This window comes from Helianthus annuus, chromosome 12 (genome assembly GCF_002127325.2).
Source record: "Helianthus annuus cultivar XRQ/B chromosome 12, HanXRQr2.0-SUNRISE, whole genome shotgun sequence".
Classification (NCBI taxonomy): Eukaryota; Viridiplantae; Streptophyta; class Magnoliopsida; order Asterales; family Asteraceae; genus Helianthus; species Helianthus annuus.
Genome location: NC_035444.2, coordinates 6,465,689 through 6,481,179, shown reverse-complemented (window position 1 = coordinate 6,481,179; position 15,491 = coordinate 6,465,689). Strand labels below are relative to the sequence as shown.

Genomic DNA, 15,491 nt, shown 5'->3' with positions numbered 1-15,491 from the left:
ATTAGTATGTTATTAGTATAAATTATACTTTAAAGTATCATTTCAACCCGCAAGGTTGGCCAACCTGCTTACAACCCACTTAACCCGCCGACCCATTTAGATAAACGGATAATGTGGGTTGTATCCAGCTTTAGTGAATACCATCACAGGACATCTTTAGAGGGATATATCTTGAACAACGAAGAAATGTATAAACATTTTAACACTGCGACGAGATGTTTGATTACTACTTTTGACGCGTGTGATAAATAATGTTTTAATATATATTAGTTACAAGAATATAAATGTCTAAATAAAAATGAAACGATACACAAGAATAAACGCCTTGTCCGTCTATATGGAAAACATGAAAGATTCACCTCACCAAAGTTGATGACTTAAAGAATCAAAGTTCATAACCACTTCACAAAATGGTACAACATTGATTGGATTTTTTTGCCTGCTTGTAGAACATCTGTTTCACAACCAATCAGTAGATTTATGTTATTTATTATTCCAGTTTTCCATAACCAGGTGGCAACTTCAACCCATTTCCGTACATATGAGTCTATTCAGGTTATGTTTTATCTTTAAAGTTTCAAACGGGTCAAATAATTTATTTAAATAATACACTAATCGAGTATAAAAGTACCAAATTTTGGGGATACGAAGTGTTTCACACCAACCCCACTTGTGGAAACGATTGCCCGTTTGACCCAATGCACCAGCCCGACTCATTTAACCACCTCTACATACTTGCTCTTATGAAAATTTTAGATTATTTCAATCCATTTTCTTATGAATGGGCCAAACAGGAGAAAAAAAAAAAACATTTGCTAAAAAGTAAAGAGACCAGAAGTTGCCCACTCTTTTCTCTAAGTGAATAAAACATCCTAAATCCTTTTTATTGGAAAAAAGTTAGATTATTACTTAAATAATAAATAAATATGTCATAATTCACACACTTAACTGTTAGATTATTCAGAAAGATAAACAGTGGTGGACCCATAAATTATTTGCTAGAGGTGCGGATGAGTGGTTCAAACATATTTTAAAAGGGTGCGGTCAGGTTTTTTGCCTTTAAAATACACTAAATTTTTTTTTCAAGGGGTGCGCCCGCCCACCCTGGGCTTCTCCTAGGTCCGCCCATGAAGATAAATAACATGCAATTTAATGGCAAAACACACACCTGTGAAGCTGCACTGAGATCTGAACTCTTCTCGACTAAACTGTCCAGCTTTTCGCCTCTTTCAAGAACGCTATCAATGGTTTTATGCTGTAAAAAAACACCTATCATTTATCGCATTAGATTATATGAACATACATGAAGTACAACAATAAACTGATGCTTACAAGGATAATCTTTGTTTCATCTAACTCCCTTTGAATCTTCAACAGCTTGTCTGCCTGAGCAGGATCCTGAATAGTTAAAAAAATAAATAAAAATTTCCATCAAGTTAAAAAAATTAAGACAAGATAGGGAAATATACCTGAAACTTGGTTAAAGCGTCATTAAGATAAGGCCATTGATCGGTTTTATCCGCTTGTATACTCCTCCATGAATCACCATGCTTCTTTTGGTACTCATCTATTACCTTATCAACGGTAACCGTTAGATCAATTTCAGACTCTGAGATCGTATGATCTTGGTTCCTTATTATATGAAAGTTTTGTTATGATGTGAACTCACCTGGGTTAGTACAGAGAATGCACTTCTAACTGGATAATGATCATCCATGAAGCCCACAACACATAGGCCATTTCTGTTATATGAATGCACCTTATACTCTACAACCAAAATTAAATATGCAATTAGCTAAATGCAAAAAAAAAAAAAAAAAAAAAAAAAAAAAAAAAAACCACACACAACATAAATTATACAACTATACACTTATCCTAAAGACAATGTTTTCATAACTGGACCAGACAACGGACCAAACACCATGGCCGATATTTCGAGGGGTGCGTTTTTTTCTGAAAAAAAACCCGATATGTGTATATATAAAAAAAATTAATACGGTACACCCATACAAACATAACATAGGCCCCCTTACAATACTATTCTTATGGTTTAGATTAGTTATAAACCCCTTTGACATTAGGTTTAGACCTTTAGTGAGCCCAATACCCAATTTCGTTAAGGCCTAATGGCACATTTTTTCGAGCTCGAACATGGTACACAAATTCTCAGGGCCGGCCCTGCCAAACACATTACGCCTTCACTAGTCACATCGAATTTAAAATCGGATAACGTCATAAACATTAGAAAAAATAATCTATTAACCTTATCTTAAGGCCAGTTTTTTCATGATCGGACCGGACAGCGAACCGGTCGCCTTACTGGTTCACTAATTAGACCGGATTTAAGAACCAAATTACGTCATAAATAATATAAAAATAATATACCATTTTAAAAATATACATACATCAATTACAAAACTCCATCTTAAGGCCAGCTGGACAGCAAACTAGTTGCCTTCATGGTTTACTGGTCAGACCAGACTTAAGAACAAGATAACGTCATAAATAATATAAAAATTAAACTGTATACATATAGCTATTTTTTTTATAACCCAAGCAAGCAGTAAAGAAAACCACATAGCGTCATAAATAATATAAAAACTAAAACTACATGCATGCATGCATGATTCTTTTTTTCAAAATATGAAAATACATCATGCAATTAACAGATAAGAAACAATCAAATAGGCTTAACCGAACCGGATCCGGTTTTGAAAACGGCTTACCTTCGTGTTGGACGGAGTGGCGTTGATCAGGTGGTGTTCGTTTAGCGACGGTTCTACCGACGAACACGATGAACTGACGGACGGTGACTCTCTGAAAATATCCAAAATGATTGACGTCCGTTGCATTCGCTAGAATCACAGGATCCGAACCGTCGGAAATCGGGTTGCATTTTAACACAAGTAATGCTGTGATCTTCATTCTGTTCTATCTAAATTCTATAAAATGGTGAGAAATTATAAATTTGGGTTAGGTTTCCAACAACAATCGTATGAATTGTGAAATTATCAATGAAATCAAATATGTCCAATTTAGACCAAAATAAGGTCAACTTACACAAAATGTATAATGTATTATAATTACGTGTAACGAAATATAAAATGTCACATCTAAAGTAACAAACCTTGAGAGAAAAAAAAAAAAAAAAAAAAAAAAAAAAAAAAAAACCTATTTACAGAATTTGTGGAAAAATCCAAAATTAATGCAACATAATAATAGCCATAAAAAGCCACTGCTACACATAAATAGCATTAGATTAAAAGACAGGTGGTCACACCTTACATGCGGTACCACATTCCATGTTGTTGAGTGAGACATGACGTTTTGTGAATAGTGTTTTAAAATTTGGTTTTTATACAGTATCGGATTTGGCTCATAAACGGTTTAATCGGATGTATCGGACGGTTTAACTGGGTGTATCGGACGGTTTAACCGGTTCTACCGGACGGGTGAACCGGTACAACCGGCCGGTTTGAACCGGTTTTTAAAACGTCATAACGACACACCTACCACTAGTACCGTTACCGAATGTACCGACATCGAAAAAAAACTGATCCCGAAGATCACCAAAATTGAGTACTGGTACTGTTATAGTACAATATTTGAAGGTAAATACCGGTACTGTACCGAACCAGTACCGTACCTCCAATGAACCGAAAGTAACGATCCTGAAAACGCTAAAAAGTGGATACTGAGAGGGTGTTTGGGGTTGAGTTTTGAAGAAGATTTTTAGATTACTGAGTTTTGTAATCGTAAATAATCAGTTTTTAGTGTTTGGGTACAAAAATTAAAAAAAATGATTATTTGCATTTAGAAAGTTACAAAACGCAGCTCCCCCTACTACAACAAAACACAGTTTTCCAAAAATTGATTATTTGCGTTTAGAAAATGATTTTCACTTGTTTATTTTTTAAATATATATTTGTCAAACACTCAAATAGTTGATTATCTGATTATTGTAATATCAAGCAACATAATCAAATCCAAACACTATCTTTCAACATCACGTTTTGTTGCAGTTAATTATCTGATTCTGATTATTCAAAAACGCATAATTTATTTTCAAAACTCAACCCCAAACACCCTCTAAATTGATAACGAAATTGTACCATTAGAGACCACTATTTTATGGTACCAATATTCTTCAACCGAATACTTGTGGGTCATATTCGGGTCGGGTATGTTATTACTTGTCGGTGCGACCCATATCTCCCAAAACAAAATCCAATCGATTTTCAACATTCACTCGCAAATCTTTAACAAACCCACTACAATACATCTGATCTCACGCACTTATTATTCACACACACACAACCAAAAAGGAGATCTATCTATCTACAAAGATGACAAGAAGATCCGGATCATGTTTAAGGTGTTGTCTTGTAATATTTGCTGTGGTTTCAGCACTCTGTGTATCTGGGCCTGCTCTTTATTGGAGGCTCAAAAGGGGTTTCAGTTTGAAATCAGGAGTTTCTTGTCCTCCATGTGTTTGTGATTGCCCTCCACCTCTCTCACTCCTCAAGCTTGCTCCTGGTACATAAAAATGTCAACTTTTTTCGAATTTTGGATACCCAATTCATTGTTTGTTTGTGTTGTTAGACAATTAGAGTAAAAGGGTAAAACCCTTTTTGTTATTTTTACTGGTTGATTCAAGATTTGCAATCTTGATCTGGTTTTTGTTGCTATTTTGTTGTTTGATTAGGGTGTAGTTGATCTGGGATTTTTGTGGAAATTGAGTTTAAGTGGAATGGAATTAAAGAGTGTTTCTAGTATCTTATTTTGATCATATGTGTAGATGTGCATCATTAGAGTATTAGGATAAAAGTCATAAAAGTATAAAACCCCTTTTTCTTTTTTCTACTTTTTAATGCATTATTTCTCATTTTTTGATGTGATTATTGTCATTTTCCTGCTTGATTAGACTGTATTTGATCTGGGATTTCTGTAGATTTTGAGTTCTAGTGGTAGATCTTTGTTTCTTGTGGTGTATAATGAGGAACATTGTTGTAAGAATAGCTAGGCATTATTCAGTTGGTGGGGTACCGACTAGCGATTAATCTGGATTAATAGGGATTAATCGGAATTAATCGGACTGGGATCTTTATATGTAATATTTAGTTATATATATATACACACACACACATTTTTATATGTAGTTTTTTCAAGTAAAACAGGTTTTAACCCCTCATTGACCCATTTTTTTAAGTAACTGGTGGGAATTTATAAGGTTTGGTCAAAATTTGGCCTAGATCCGGCCGAAACAGGGCCGCCATTTACCAGCCTAGTGATTCATCGGCCATTAATCGGTGAACCTCTTATTAGTGATTAATCAGCGACTAATCGGAGACTAGTCGGGATTTTTACAACCATGATAAGGAATATGGAGTTGGTTGTTTTGTAAATAATATTATGGATCTCATATTTCCATGTTATTTGTAAAATGTTGAATAAACATTACAAGATGGATTTGAATGATTGTACTATTAGTATATAGTTTTTGAAAATCCGTGAACTTGGATCCAGTTATTAATTCTTGTTTCTTTTCATGTATTGCAGGCTTGGCGAATCTTTCAGTTACAGGTGCGTGTTCATCCTTTATAATTAATTGAATTGAATCATGATTAGATCATAGTTATTAAAGCGAGCGCCCAGGCACGCCTAGGTGCAAATAAGGCCTCGGGCCCAACAAATCACCCTGAGTGCGCCTCGCGCCTTTAATCTTCAAGTTAGTTCATGTATGCCAATCATGGTTTTAAAAAACGCCTGAGGCGTGCCTCGAGGCGAAACAGCCAAAAAACGAGTCTGAGGCGCGCCTCATGGGGTTTTTACTGCATATGCGCCTCGAGGGACTGAGGCGCTAAGAAAGGCTGCGCCTCAGGTGCGCCTCATGGGATTTTCATAGTTGTTTTTGATGTTTTTGACTTTTTGTGTCAATTTCAAGCTTTACATGTCTTTTTTATGTGTGTTTTTGATGATTTTGATGAATCTGATGATGAAATTAGTTAGTATTATTATTTTTATAATATATATAATTTTTATATTTATTTATTAATGCCGCCTCGGCCTTACGCCTCGTTTCGCCTCGAGGCTTATGCCTCGTGAGGCGAAGGGAAACGCCTCGAAACTCGTTTCCGTTCTTTTAAACCTTGATGCCAATAATGTTATTAAAGCAAGCGCCCAGACGCGCCTAGGCGCAAATAAGGCCTCGGGCCCAACAAATCGCCCTGAGTACGCCTCGCACCTTTAATAACTATGGATTAGATAAAAAGGTGTTTTTCATATAACTGAAAAGGAAATTTGTTCTTGCTCTAAATTGAGAGAATTAACATCTTGGATTACTTAAATGTTGATTCATTATGAAACGAATTTCATTGTGTGCTTCACTCAAAACCGTGCATACTTTTCATTATGATGATCTTGAACCTGGTGATAGAAGATACTATAGGTCTTGATAATTGTTTAGAAAACAAAGAATGGTCGATTAGGTACTCTTTGAATTTGTAGGCCATACTTATGACTTGCATCGTTCAAAATAACAAAGCGTTTATGCAAATATAAACACCATTTGTTCTATACATGGTACTCTTTGAATTTGAAGGCAATACTTATGACTTGAATTTGAAGGCCATACTTATGACTTGCTACGTAGCGCTGGCGCTATAATGTTTATAGCGACCTTTTTTGTATTTTTTTTTTTTTTGGATAAAGATAAATAGCGATGCCCATTAGGGTTTTTCTTTTGTCTCACAATTAAAAAGGATGCGTATTTAGATGAAACATGCATGTAAAAATAGCGTATTTGATAAAATATACATGTAAAATATTTCTTTAAACGTTTCTACTACTTTATGGCTAAACATGAAATAGCGAGCTCTTTTCGTCGCTATCGCTACGTAGCATATAGGTAGCTTGTCGCTATCGTCCGTTATTCGCTATTGACAACTATGGATGTAACCAACTTTTAAAACTTGCCTTTTGATGCAAAAGGGTGTAAAGTTGGATACAGTTCCATGCATAATATTCTAACGTTGGTTACATCAAAAGGTAACTTTTAAGTTTTAACAGGTTGGTTACATTCAAAGGTAAGTTTGAAAGTCTTACATACAATAATAAAGAGAATACGTGTAAGTTGGATACATTTCCGTTCAGTTTTTCCTAAGAGTAAACTGCCAAAATGGTCCCTGAAGTTTGGTCGCTTTTGTCACTTTAGTCCAAAACTCAAACCTTTTGAATCTGGGTCCCTGTGGTTTCAATTTTGTTGCCATTTTCATCCAAAATCAAAATCTGGTCAGATTTTTCAGTTAAGATCAAGTTTTTTTTGTCTTTTTCCTCCCTTTTAATGAAGGGCAAAATGGTCTTTTAACATTTTATTATAACAAATTAAAAAAATCTGACAATTTTGCCCTTCATTAAAACGGAGGAAAAAGACAAAAAAGATGGATGTTAACTGAAAAATCTGACCAGATTTTGCTTTTGGATGAAAATGGCAACAAAAGTGAAACCGCAGGGACCCAGATTCAAAAAGTTTGAGTTTTGGACTAAAGTGGCAAAACCGACCAAACCTCAGGGACCATTTTGGCAGTTCTCTCTTTTCCTAAAGATAATTTGAGGGCACCGAATTGTAACTAGTAATCCTATTAAAACAACTAACTTACATCTATGATGATTTTGTTACCCGAAATCCAGATTGCGGGAGAGATGATCCTGATCTAAAAGAAGAAATGGAAAAACAGTTTGTGGATTTACTATCGGAAGAACTGAAACTGCAAGAAACGGTTGGGGAAGAACACATGCGCCATATGAACATTACATTCGGTGAAGCAAGAAGAGTAGCATCCCAATACCAAAAAGAGGCAGAAAAATGCAACACCGCGACTGAAACATGTGAGCAAGCAAGAGAGCAAGCCGAAGCGTTAACGAGACAAGAAAAAAAGATAACTTTATTATGGGAAAAAAGAGCCAGACAACTCGGTTGGGAAGGCGAATGATTTTATTACCAGATACTTTTTTTTTTGCATTGTTTTTGTTATTCTTTGTTGAATCGGGTTTCGGGTTTTGTGATCGTTATCGGTGTTGTACTTTGTGAATTTATATATAGCTACTTAAAGTGATTTTGTTAGTAGGGGAGCAAAATTTTGCCCTCAAGAGTAATCATATAAGTTGAATGATGCTTATGTTGCTTTCAAGCTTGTCTTGTTATGTGGTATGAACTTCATTTATCTTGATTGTTAGGGGGTGGAAGTTCAATGCACATACACCCTAGCCATAACCAATCCCACTGTAGTATGTGACGAGGTATGACCCGGACCGGCTAACCTGACCCGGTCATCACCTATTATTTTATTATAAATAATCCATTACACACGTTTATTCTAGAATGTTCCATTTTGCATGGATAAACCACGTAACCAAATCCCCAAAATTTTGGGAAGATCATGCAAATCCCTAACTTATGGAGTACATCCTAGTTTATGGGAAGCCCTGATGGTAAATTATAAATAGAGGTAAACATCAAAGGTACGATTCATTCTGCTCTTACCTACTCTCTTTCTCTGCATACTTTCTTACTCCCAAATACCGAGACTTATTCTCACACCGGATGGTGGTTACAGGAATAACCCCATTCCTGTAACGAGTCCTAACGGTGTTCTGCTTTGCAGTCAGCTGTTTGGATCGCCAAGAGTTGAAGTCCTCGTTGGAGCCTTACCGTTCAGGTCAGTGTTTCTTCAGTATGAAAATCATTTTTATTGATGTTTTCTTATGAGATAATTATTGTGCTTCATGACAAATACTATATCATGATTTCCAAGTGTCACTAGCGGATCCAAGAATTAGTTGACTCTTACATGGACCAGCTTGATAGGGGAAAACCTGGCAGAAAAAGGCCCAAACTTTACACAGATGTAACTTGGGCTACGGTTGGAATCAAGAGGCCATGACCAGCTGACGGAAAGGTCTCGACGAGCCGATCTTGGAGACCCAAATTCCATGATTTAAGAACTTTTGATGGAGGGAGTATTGTTACATGTCATTTGCCTATTATTACACAAGTTTTAGTAGTTAAGGGTTGGTTTTGTAAATGCTAACCAACATGATTACCAGAAACACCGGTTCTTTGCATCACAACCATAATATTCATAACACTGCCTGAAAATAGATTTGAAAAAAAAAATAAAAAAAAAATCTAAAAACAGTACAACCCACAATAGAAAACCGGCTACAAGTTTATATAAAACTCCCCAAAATAAATTACATATTGATACAAACTTCTCATTTAATAAAACCTAATCTGTCATATTGCAGCCCCGTTTTATCGTTCTTCAGGAGTCGAGAGCTAATAATTACTATATCATCATCATCATATACACGATCCGAAAGAATAAGGATCGAATCCAAATTCTCCATCCATCGAGATCGTTGGATCCTGCTCCTGCAAAAACATTTGAAGTTCTTCCGTCAGTCAACTTTGGCCCCTCAACTTTGGCATTAACCAACTTTAGTCCCTCAACTTTTATAATGACATGTTCAGTCCCTCAACTTTGGTAATGACATCTTTAGCCCCTTAATTGAAATAACTTTAGCCCCTCAAATTTAATAATAACATGTTTAGCCCCTTAACTACATCAAACAACTTTAGCCCCTCAACGTTAATAATAAACAATTTTAGTCCCTCAACTTTAATAATAACATGTTTAGGGGCTGTTTGGCAACATCTGAATGGTTAAGTGCTGAACCAGTAAGAGTAAGAGGTCTGAACCATTAAGAGCTAGTATAAAGCTTTAACTGTTCAGAGGCAAATGTCTGACCAATTCAGATTAGAGGTCCTAACCATTCAGACTCGGTATAATGCTTAACCATTCAGAGGCAATTGTCTGAACCATTCAGACATTTGCTCGTGAAACAAACAGTCTGAACCAGTAAGTGTTGAACCAGTAAGAGGTCTGAACCATTAAGAGCCCCATTAAGAGGTAAACAAACAACCCCTTAGACTCTTAACTAAAACAACTTTAGCCCCTCAACTTTAATAATGACATGTTTAGCCCCTCAACTTTAATAATGATATGTTTAGCCTCTTAACTAAAACATCAAACAACTTTAACTCTCGTGATTTGCTTATTTATAACGAAATAAGTCGAGCGGAGCACGGGTGGTAACCCGCTACTTATATAATAGGAGTAATATAAAGCAAACAAAAAATATCATACCCGTTTCATCATTCCGTTCATAAGATCATCCAACGAATCATAACTGTTGTTTGCAACAAACCCACTCGGTAAAAAGTTTTCACCAGATCCCATTTTCAGTTTAGTATTTGACCTATGAGTCTCTTTGTTGTTCATCTGCATAGCGAGTGCACCATTGCCATTTGACCTATTGTAGACCCCGCAAATCCCGTCATTCGATTGACTCACCGGTCCACCTAAACCACCAGTACTGGACGGCGGTGCGGCAGCGGCTAAACCGCTAAAACCATTGCTTGAATACGGACCATAACTTTGGTTACCATACTGCGCATGCCTTTGACTTTGACCTTCAAGAGGTAGTGAAGGTGTGGTAGTAATACTAGAGCCAAACGCGGTCATTGTGTCAGCAATCATGTTAATAAGAGCAGTGTTAGAACAATAGTTTAGGCTGTTATTAGGCGGCAGTTGGTTGTTGAAACCGTCACCAATGGGCTGCGGAACATCGAGAAAAGTGGAACTACTTGAAACAGGAAAGGTGCTAGAACCGTTAAAGATTCGAGATTCATCGATCGGGTTGAAATCCGGGAGTTGGGTGTTGTTCGGTTTATTACTCGGTTGAAGTTGACCAAGGTCAAACGAAGTTGGAATTCCCTGAAGAAGACTCGTGGGTTGGTGATTCGGTGGTGTTGGTAATACAACCGGTTGGAACTTGTTGAGTGAGTTGACCGAACCGGTTAAGTTTTGGGTGTGGGTCGGTTGGATCAACGCTGGGGTCGTGAGGCTGTGTAGGGTCATCCCGGTTGCACTGCTGAGTCTACCGAGCATACCGGAAGGTGGATACGACGATAACTGAGCGTTTGGTAGTCTTGTAGAACCGGATAATGAACGGAAGTCTCCGATTCCATCAAGTGGACTCATTCTCATATAAGAAGACGGGTCTTTACTACCGCCAAACGCAACCACCATGTTTGCTTGTTGACTGATTCGTTTTAAGTAAAGCCGATATTTCTGTAAAAAGTGAAAATGAAGAAATATTATTCGTTTGTACATAGCCAGAATCTGGATTATGAGAAGCTGAATTAGGTTGGCGGGATGGTTTCGCCCAATACAGACACGCCCTACATATCTGTTTAGGGGTGCAAACGAGCCGAGCGACTCACGAGCTGCTCGAGATCGGCTTGAGAAAAAGCTCCAAACGAGCCTTATCAAGCCTTAGTGTAATATTAGAGCTCGTTTATTTATCGAGCCCGAGCTCGAGCTTATCAGCCTTAGTGTAATATTAGTTTTTATTATTTATTTTATCAACATTTACTCCTTATTTAACGTTGTCTAGTAAACGGGCCGAACTAAGCCGAGCTTATTTAAACTTGTTTACGAGCCAAGCCCGAACCTAAAAATAAGCTTGTTTAGTAAACGAGCCCGAGCTTCTCTTATCGAGCTCGCGAGCCTAAACGAGTCTATTGTTTATATTATTTTCATTTAATATATTAATTAATAGATAATAATCGAGGTCGGGCTCAGCTCGGCTCGTTTGCACCCCTAATCCGTTTATCTAAATGGGTCGGCGCGTTAAGTGGGTTGTAAGCAGGTTGGTCAACCTTACGGGTTGAGATAATACTCTTTACTTCATGGTATAATTTAATTCTAATTTTAAACAGGTTTGTGGATCAACCCGTTTATCCATGACCCAACCTGAACGCAGCCCATTTATTCAAAAAGTTATGTGGGTTGACCCATTTAGACCCTAACCTAAGTCCTAACTCGTTTACGTTTACTTTCATGTCAGATTCATGTGTGCCAGAATTAGGCGTTTAGATTTGTATTTTGAAAGTAATTATGTAACACCGAACTTGTAATAATCGGATTGTAACGACAAAAATGGCATTTTTGTGAAAAAATAAGTGAACCTGAAGATGGCTTGCAACGTTTTCCCTTGTAAGACCTTCGACGTTCATCAAATCAAGAATCCTTTTAGGAACAGCTTCTGCATTACACAAAAAACAAATATGAAAAATGTCAAAAAAAAAAAAAAGTTTATATACAAACACGAGGATTGAAGTCATTAAACGACTTACTCTCAATCCCAAGTTGATTGACAGCGGCAACGAATTTCCTATGAAGATCAATGGACCAAACAACACGCGGTTTCTTTTGTGTTGACGGATCATCGTCTTCATTCCCGTTATCTTCGAAATCTTCGAAATCTTCATCTTTTCTTTTTCTATTAACTTTCCCGTTTGGATCTCCACTACCGGCTTCTGGCCCACCGTCGTGATTCTGCCTTTCTTGGTTATTGTTTGACCTTGACTGAGATTTTGACTCAACTTTTCGCCTGATCACATGTTGCCATATGTTGCGTAGTTCTTCAAGGCGAACGGGTTTCACAAGGTAATCACACGCACCGTGAGTGATTCCCTTCATTACAAGCTTCGGGTCACTGTTTCCCGATAACACTGTAACAATTCCAAGAAACATAAGATATCAGCAGCGTTGTAAGAATCGCTAGACGCTACCGACTAGCGATTAATCAGATTAGGATTTTATATGTAATTTTCAGTTTTATATGAATATACACACATCTTTATATGTAATTTTTTAAGTAGACATGTTTTGACACCTTCTTCGACCCATATTTTGAAGTAGATAGGATTAATTGCCGGAATTTACAAGTTTTGGCCGGAATTTCACCGAAATTGCTTGACTGCCATCGATATTTGGCCCGATTAGGACCGGATTTGACCATTGTTGACCGCCTAGCGATTAATCGGAGGCTAGGCGTGATTTTTACAACCATGGATATCAGTAAGATGTTTTGACTTTTTGGGGTCAAACAAACCAAAAGTTTAGAGCTTTAACAAAAAACTTACATAACCCACTCCAGATTATGATTTTAAGACTCAATAATGAACGCCAAAATAACAAATTATACCATCGTTATAACGTTGACACTTATTTTTGAAGAAAACTAATGAAACCCACATTTAATTTTGACCTCAATCATCAGGTACAGTTAAAGAACACTCTATCTTGCTTCAGTTTGACTTTTTTTTTTCGGTCAGATACTCGGACCAACTAAAAGTTTTAACCTTTGACAAAAACTTACCGAGCCCACATCGGTTAATCGACTTCAAACCTCAATATCCAGTGCCAAACAGTCAAACACAAACACACACATACACTCAAATCAACTAACAGTCTAACAACCATGGGCGTAGTATAATAGGGGCGGGAGGGGGCGGCCGACCCCCCAAACTTTTCGTTCAGTAGTAGAGAGAGAGAGTATGTAGTTTTCGTATAAAAATTTTTGGGTATATACGTTTTTGACCCCCTGGTTTTATAAAAATATTTTGGTATATACGTTTTTGACCCCCTGGTTTTATAAAAATATTTTGGTATATACGTTTTCGACCCCGCGGTCGAAAATATCAAGCTTCGCCACTGCTAACAACATTTTACTTTTTCAATAACTAATGGAACCCACATCAATTTTGAGCTTAATTATTAGCTTATTGACTTTAGAACAACTAAATAAAGGATGCTAAACACACAAATTAATGAGTTATTGAATCAAGAAAGTGTATAAGCACTTACTAATAACAGGTAAGTCCATTTCAAGACCAACAAGTTCAAGAAGCTTGAATCCATCCATATCTGGCATATGAACATCACTGATCACAAGATCGAACCGGTTTCGATTTTCCCTTAACATCTTCAATGCTGTTCTTGCTTGATTTGTTGTTGTCACTGCAAAAAAAAAAAATTAAAAAATTAAAAAATGATTAGTCATGACTTATGAGCACAAATATGATCTAACACCAATCCCTATAAAATTATTTGTTGGTCTTTCAAAAAAAAAAAAAAAAAAAAAAAAAACAATCCCTATAACAGATCAAATACTTTCAAAGTAAAAGTAAAATCTAATGCTTTGATTCACATACATAAACCAATTGTCATAAAAATATCAAAAAAGTGAAACCCTTTGAGAGCATTCACATCCAATCCACTAAAAATATACATACATTTCACTAAAAAACAACTCCTATATCAATATATTTCCACTAAAAACAAATACTTTTTCTCTCTCCTTTTCAAGATATATTACATTTTTCTCTCTCTTTCACTCACAAGCACTTTCAATATATATTAAAAAATTATAGTGGGTGAACAGTGTCCCCCCAAATATACAGATGAACAGTAATATTTTCTCTCTCCTTCACTCACAACCACTTTTTATACTCTTTACATTTTAAAAACCCCACACATTACATATGATGGACTGGATGGGAATGCTCTGAGGGATATGTTGTAATATGTATACAAACATATTAAAAATATGATCTTTAAAATTAAAACCCTAAACTTGATTCAAACAACAAAACTGTTGAAGAAAAAAAAAAGACCTAAATTAGATATGAAATAATGAAATTATTATAATAACTGAATTAAAGAAACTAACCTTGATATTGACATTTCCTTAAAAGCCCATCTAATAATTTCAAACAAGTTGGATCATCATCAACAGCAAGAACTCTCATCCCTATGGGAAATCTGTCAATTTCATTATTATTATTATTATTATTAACCCCAACAGACCCTCTAATTTCCTCAACTGTCATCTTGTTTCTTGAATGAAATCAGCAATTGTAAAAAGAAAATAAGAATAACAGATGAAAGAAAGAAAGAAGATTCAAGAAACAGCACAAGATTCAGAAAGGTTGGATTTTTAGCATTTGTTTGACCATCTTGTTGATGAACAAAACAAACCCAGAAAGAAAAAAGAATGATTTCAAAGATATTAGAGAGAGAAACAGGATCTTGAAGAGAGAGAAAACAAGATAGTGACTTGGACTAGAGCTTAATACATGTTTGACAATGATGGGGAAGAAATTGGCCAGAACAGATTGAATGGCTTTCAACACACAATTATAAATCAAAAAAACCATAAAAATCTCTCTCTATACATACATACATATATACATACATACATGTGTATGTATATGTCTTTGTCTTTTGCTTTGCTTTTCTTTTTTTTTTCCTCCTTTTGCAGAAATAAAAAGTCCCTTTTAAATATAATATTCTTTTTGGGTAGGATCAATGTATAGTATAGATACACACACTCATGTATATGAAACTTCCATATGTTTCCCTTTGAGAAATAATGGAGCTTTTTTTTTTCTTTTCTCCTTTCTTCTCTTTTTAGCACTAAAATGGACATATATGGAAGTGTGATAACTTTGGGTGTTAAAAGGTTTGTTGTAACTTGTAAAAATAAATCTTTTAAGAAACTTTATTAATGAAAAAGTT

General features: G+C 35.9%; 3 protein-coding genes across 4 annotated transcripts; 1 reads left to right on the top strand and 2 right to left on the bottom strand.

The window, feature by feature from the left end:
• Positions 1–197: 197 nt before the first annotated feature.
• Positions 198–2,966, bottom strand: LOC110893930 (VAMP-like protein YKT61). Of its 2 annotated transcripts, none has more exons than XM_022141089.2 (6): positions 2,727–2,966; positions 1,670–1,767; positions 1,470–1,574; positions 1,333–1,398; positions 1,169–1,269; positions 198–454 (listed from the first exon to the last, which is right to left on the bottom strand). In XM_022141089.2, the coding sequence occupies exons 1-5, from the start codon at positions 2,923–2,925 to the stop codon at positions 1,204–1,206; spliced, it is 534 nt and encodes a 177-aa protein (XP_021996781.1). In that variant the 5' UTR covers positions 2,926–2,966; the 3' UTR covers positions 198–454; positions 1,169–1,203. The 2 variants fall into 2 exon arrangements, with proteins under 2 accessions (XP_021996781.1, XP_021996780.1); XM_022141088.2 differs by having other exon boundaries at positions 1,169–1,255; positions 2,727–2,962.
• A 1,153-nt stretch (positions 2,967–4,119) lies between these two features.
• LOC110893932 lies at positions 4,120–8,177 on the top strand. The gene is made up of 3 exons (XM_022141090.2): positions 4,120–4,536; positions 5,560–5,583; positions 7,690–8,177. The coding sequence occupies exons 1-3, from the start codon at positions 4,347–4,349 to the stop codon at positions 7,989–7,991; spliced, it is 516 nt and encodes a 171-aa protein (XP_021996782.1). The 5' UTR covers positions 4,120–4,346; the 3' UTR covers positions 7,992–8,177.
• A 921-nt stretch (positions 8,178–9,098) lies between these two features.
• LOC110893934 (two-component response regulator ARR12) lies at positions 9,099–15,154 on the bottom strand. Its single transcript, XM_022141091.2, has 6 exons — positions 14,644–15,154; positions 13,779–13,931; positions 12,263–12,640; positions 12,095–12,171; positions 10,209–11,195; positions 9,099–9,433 (listed from the first exon to the last, which is right to left on the bottom strand). Exons 1-6 carry the CDS (start codon positions 14,801–14,803, stop codon positions 9,362–9,364), a joined length of 1,827 nt encoding a protein of 608 aa, XP_021996783.1. The 5' UTR covers positions 14,804–15,154; the 3' UTR covers positions 9,099–9,361.
• Positions 15,155–15,491: the final 337 nt, after the last annotated feature.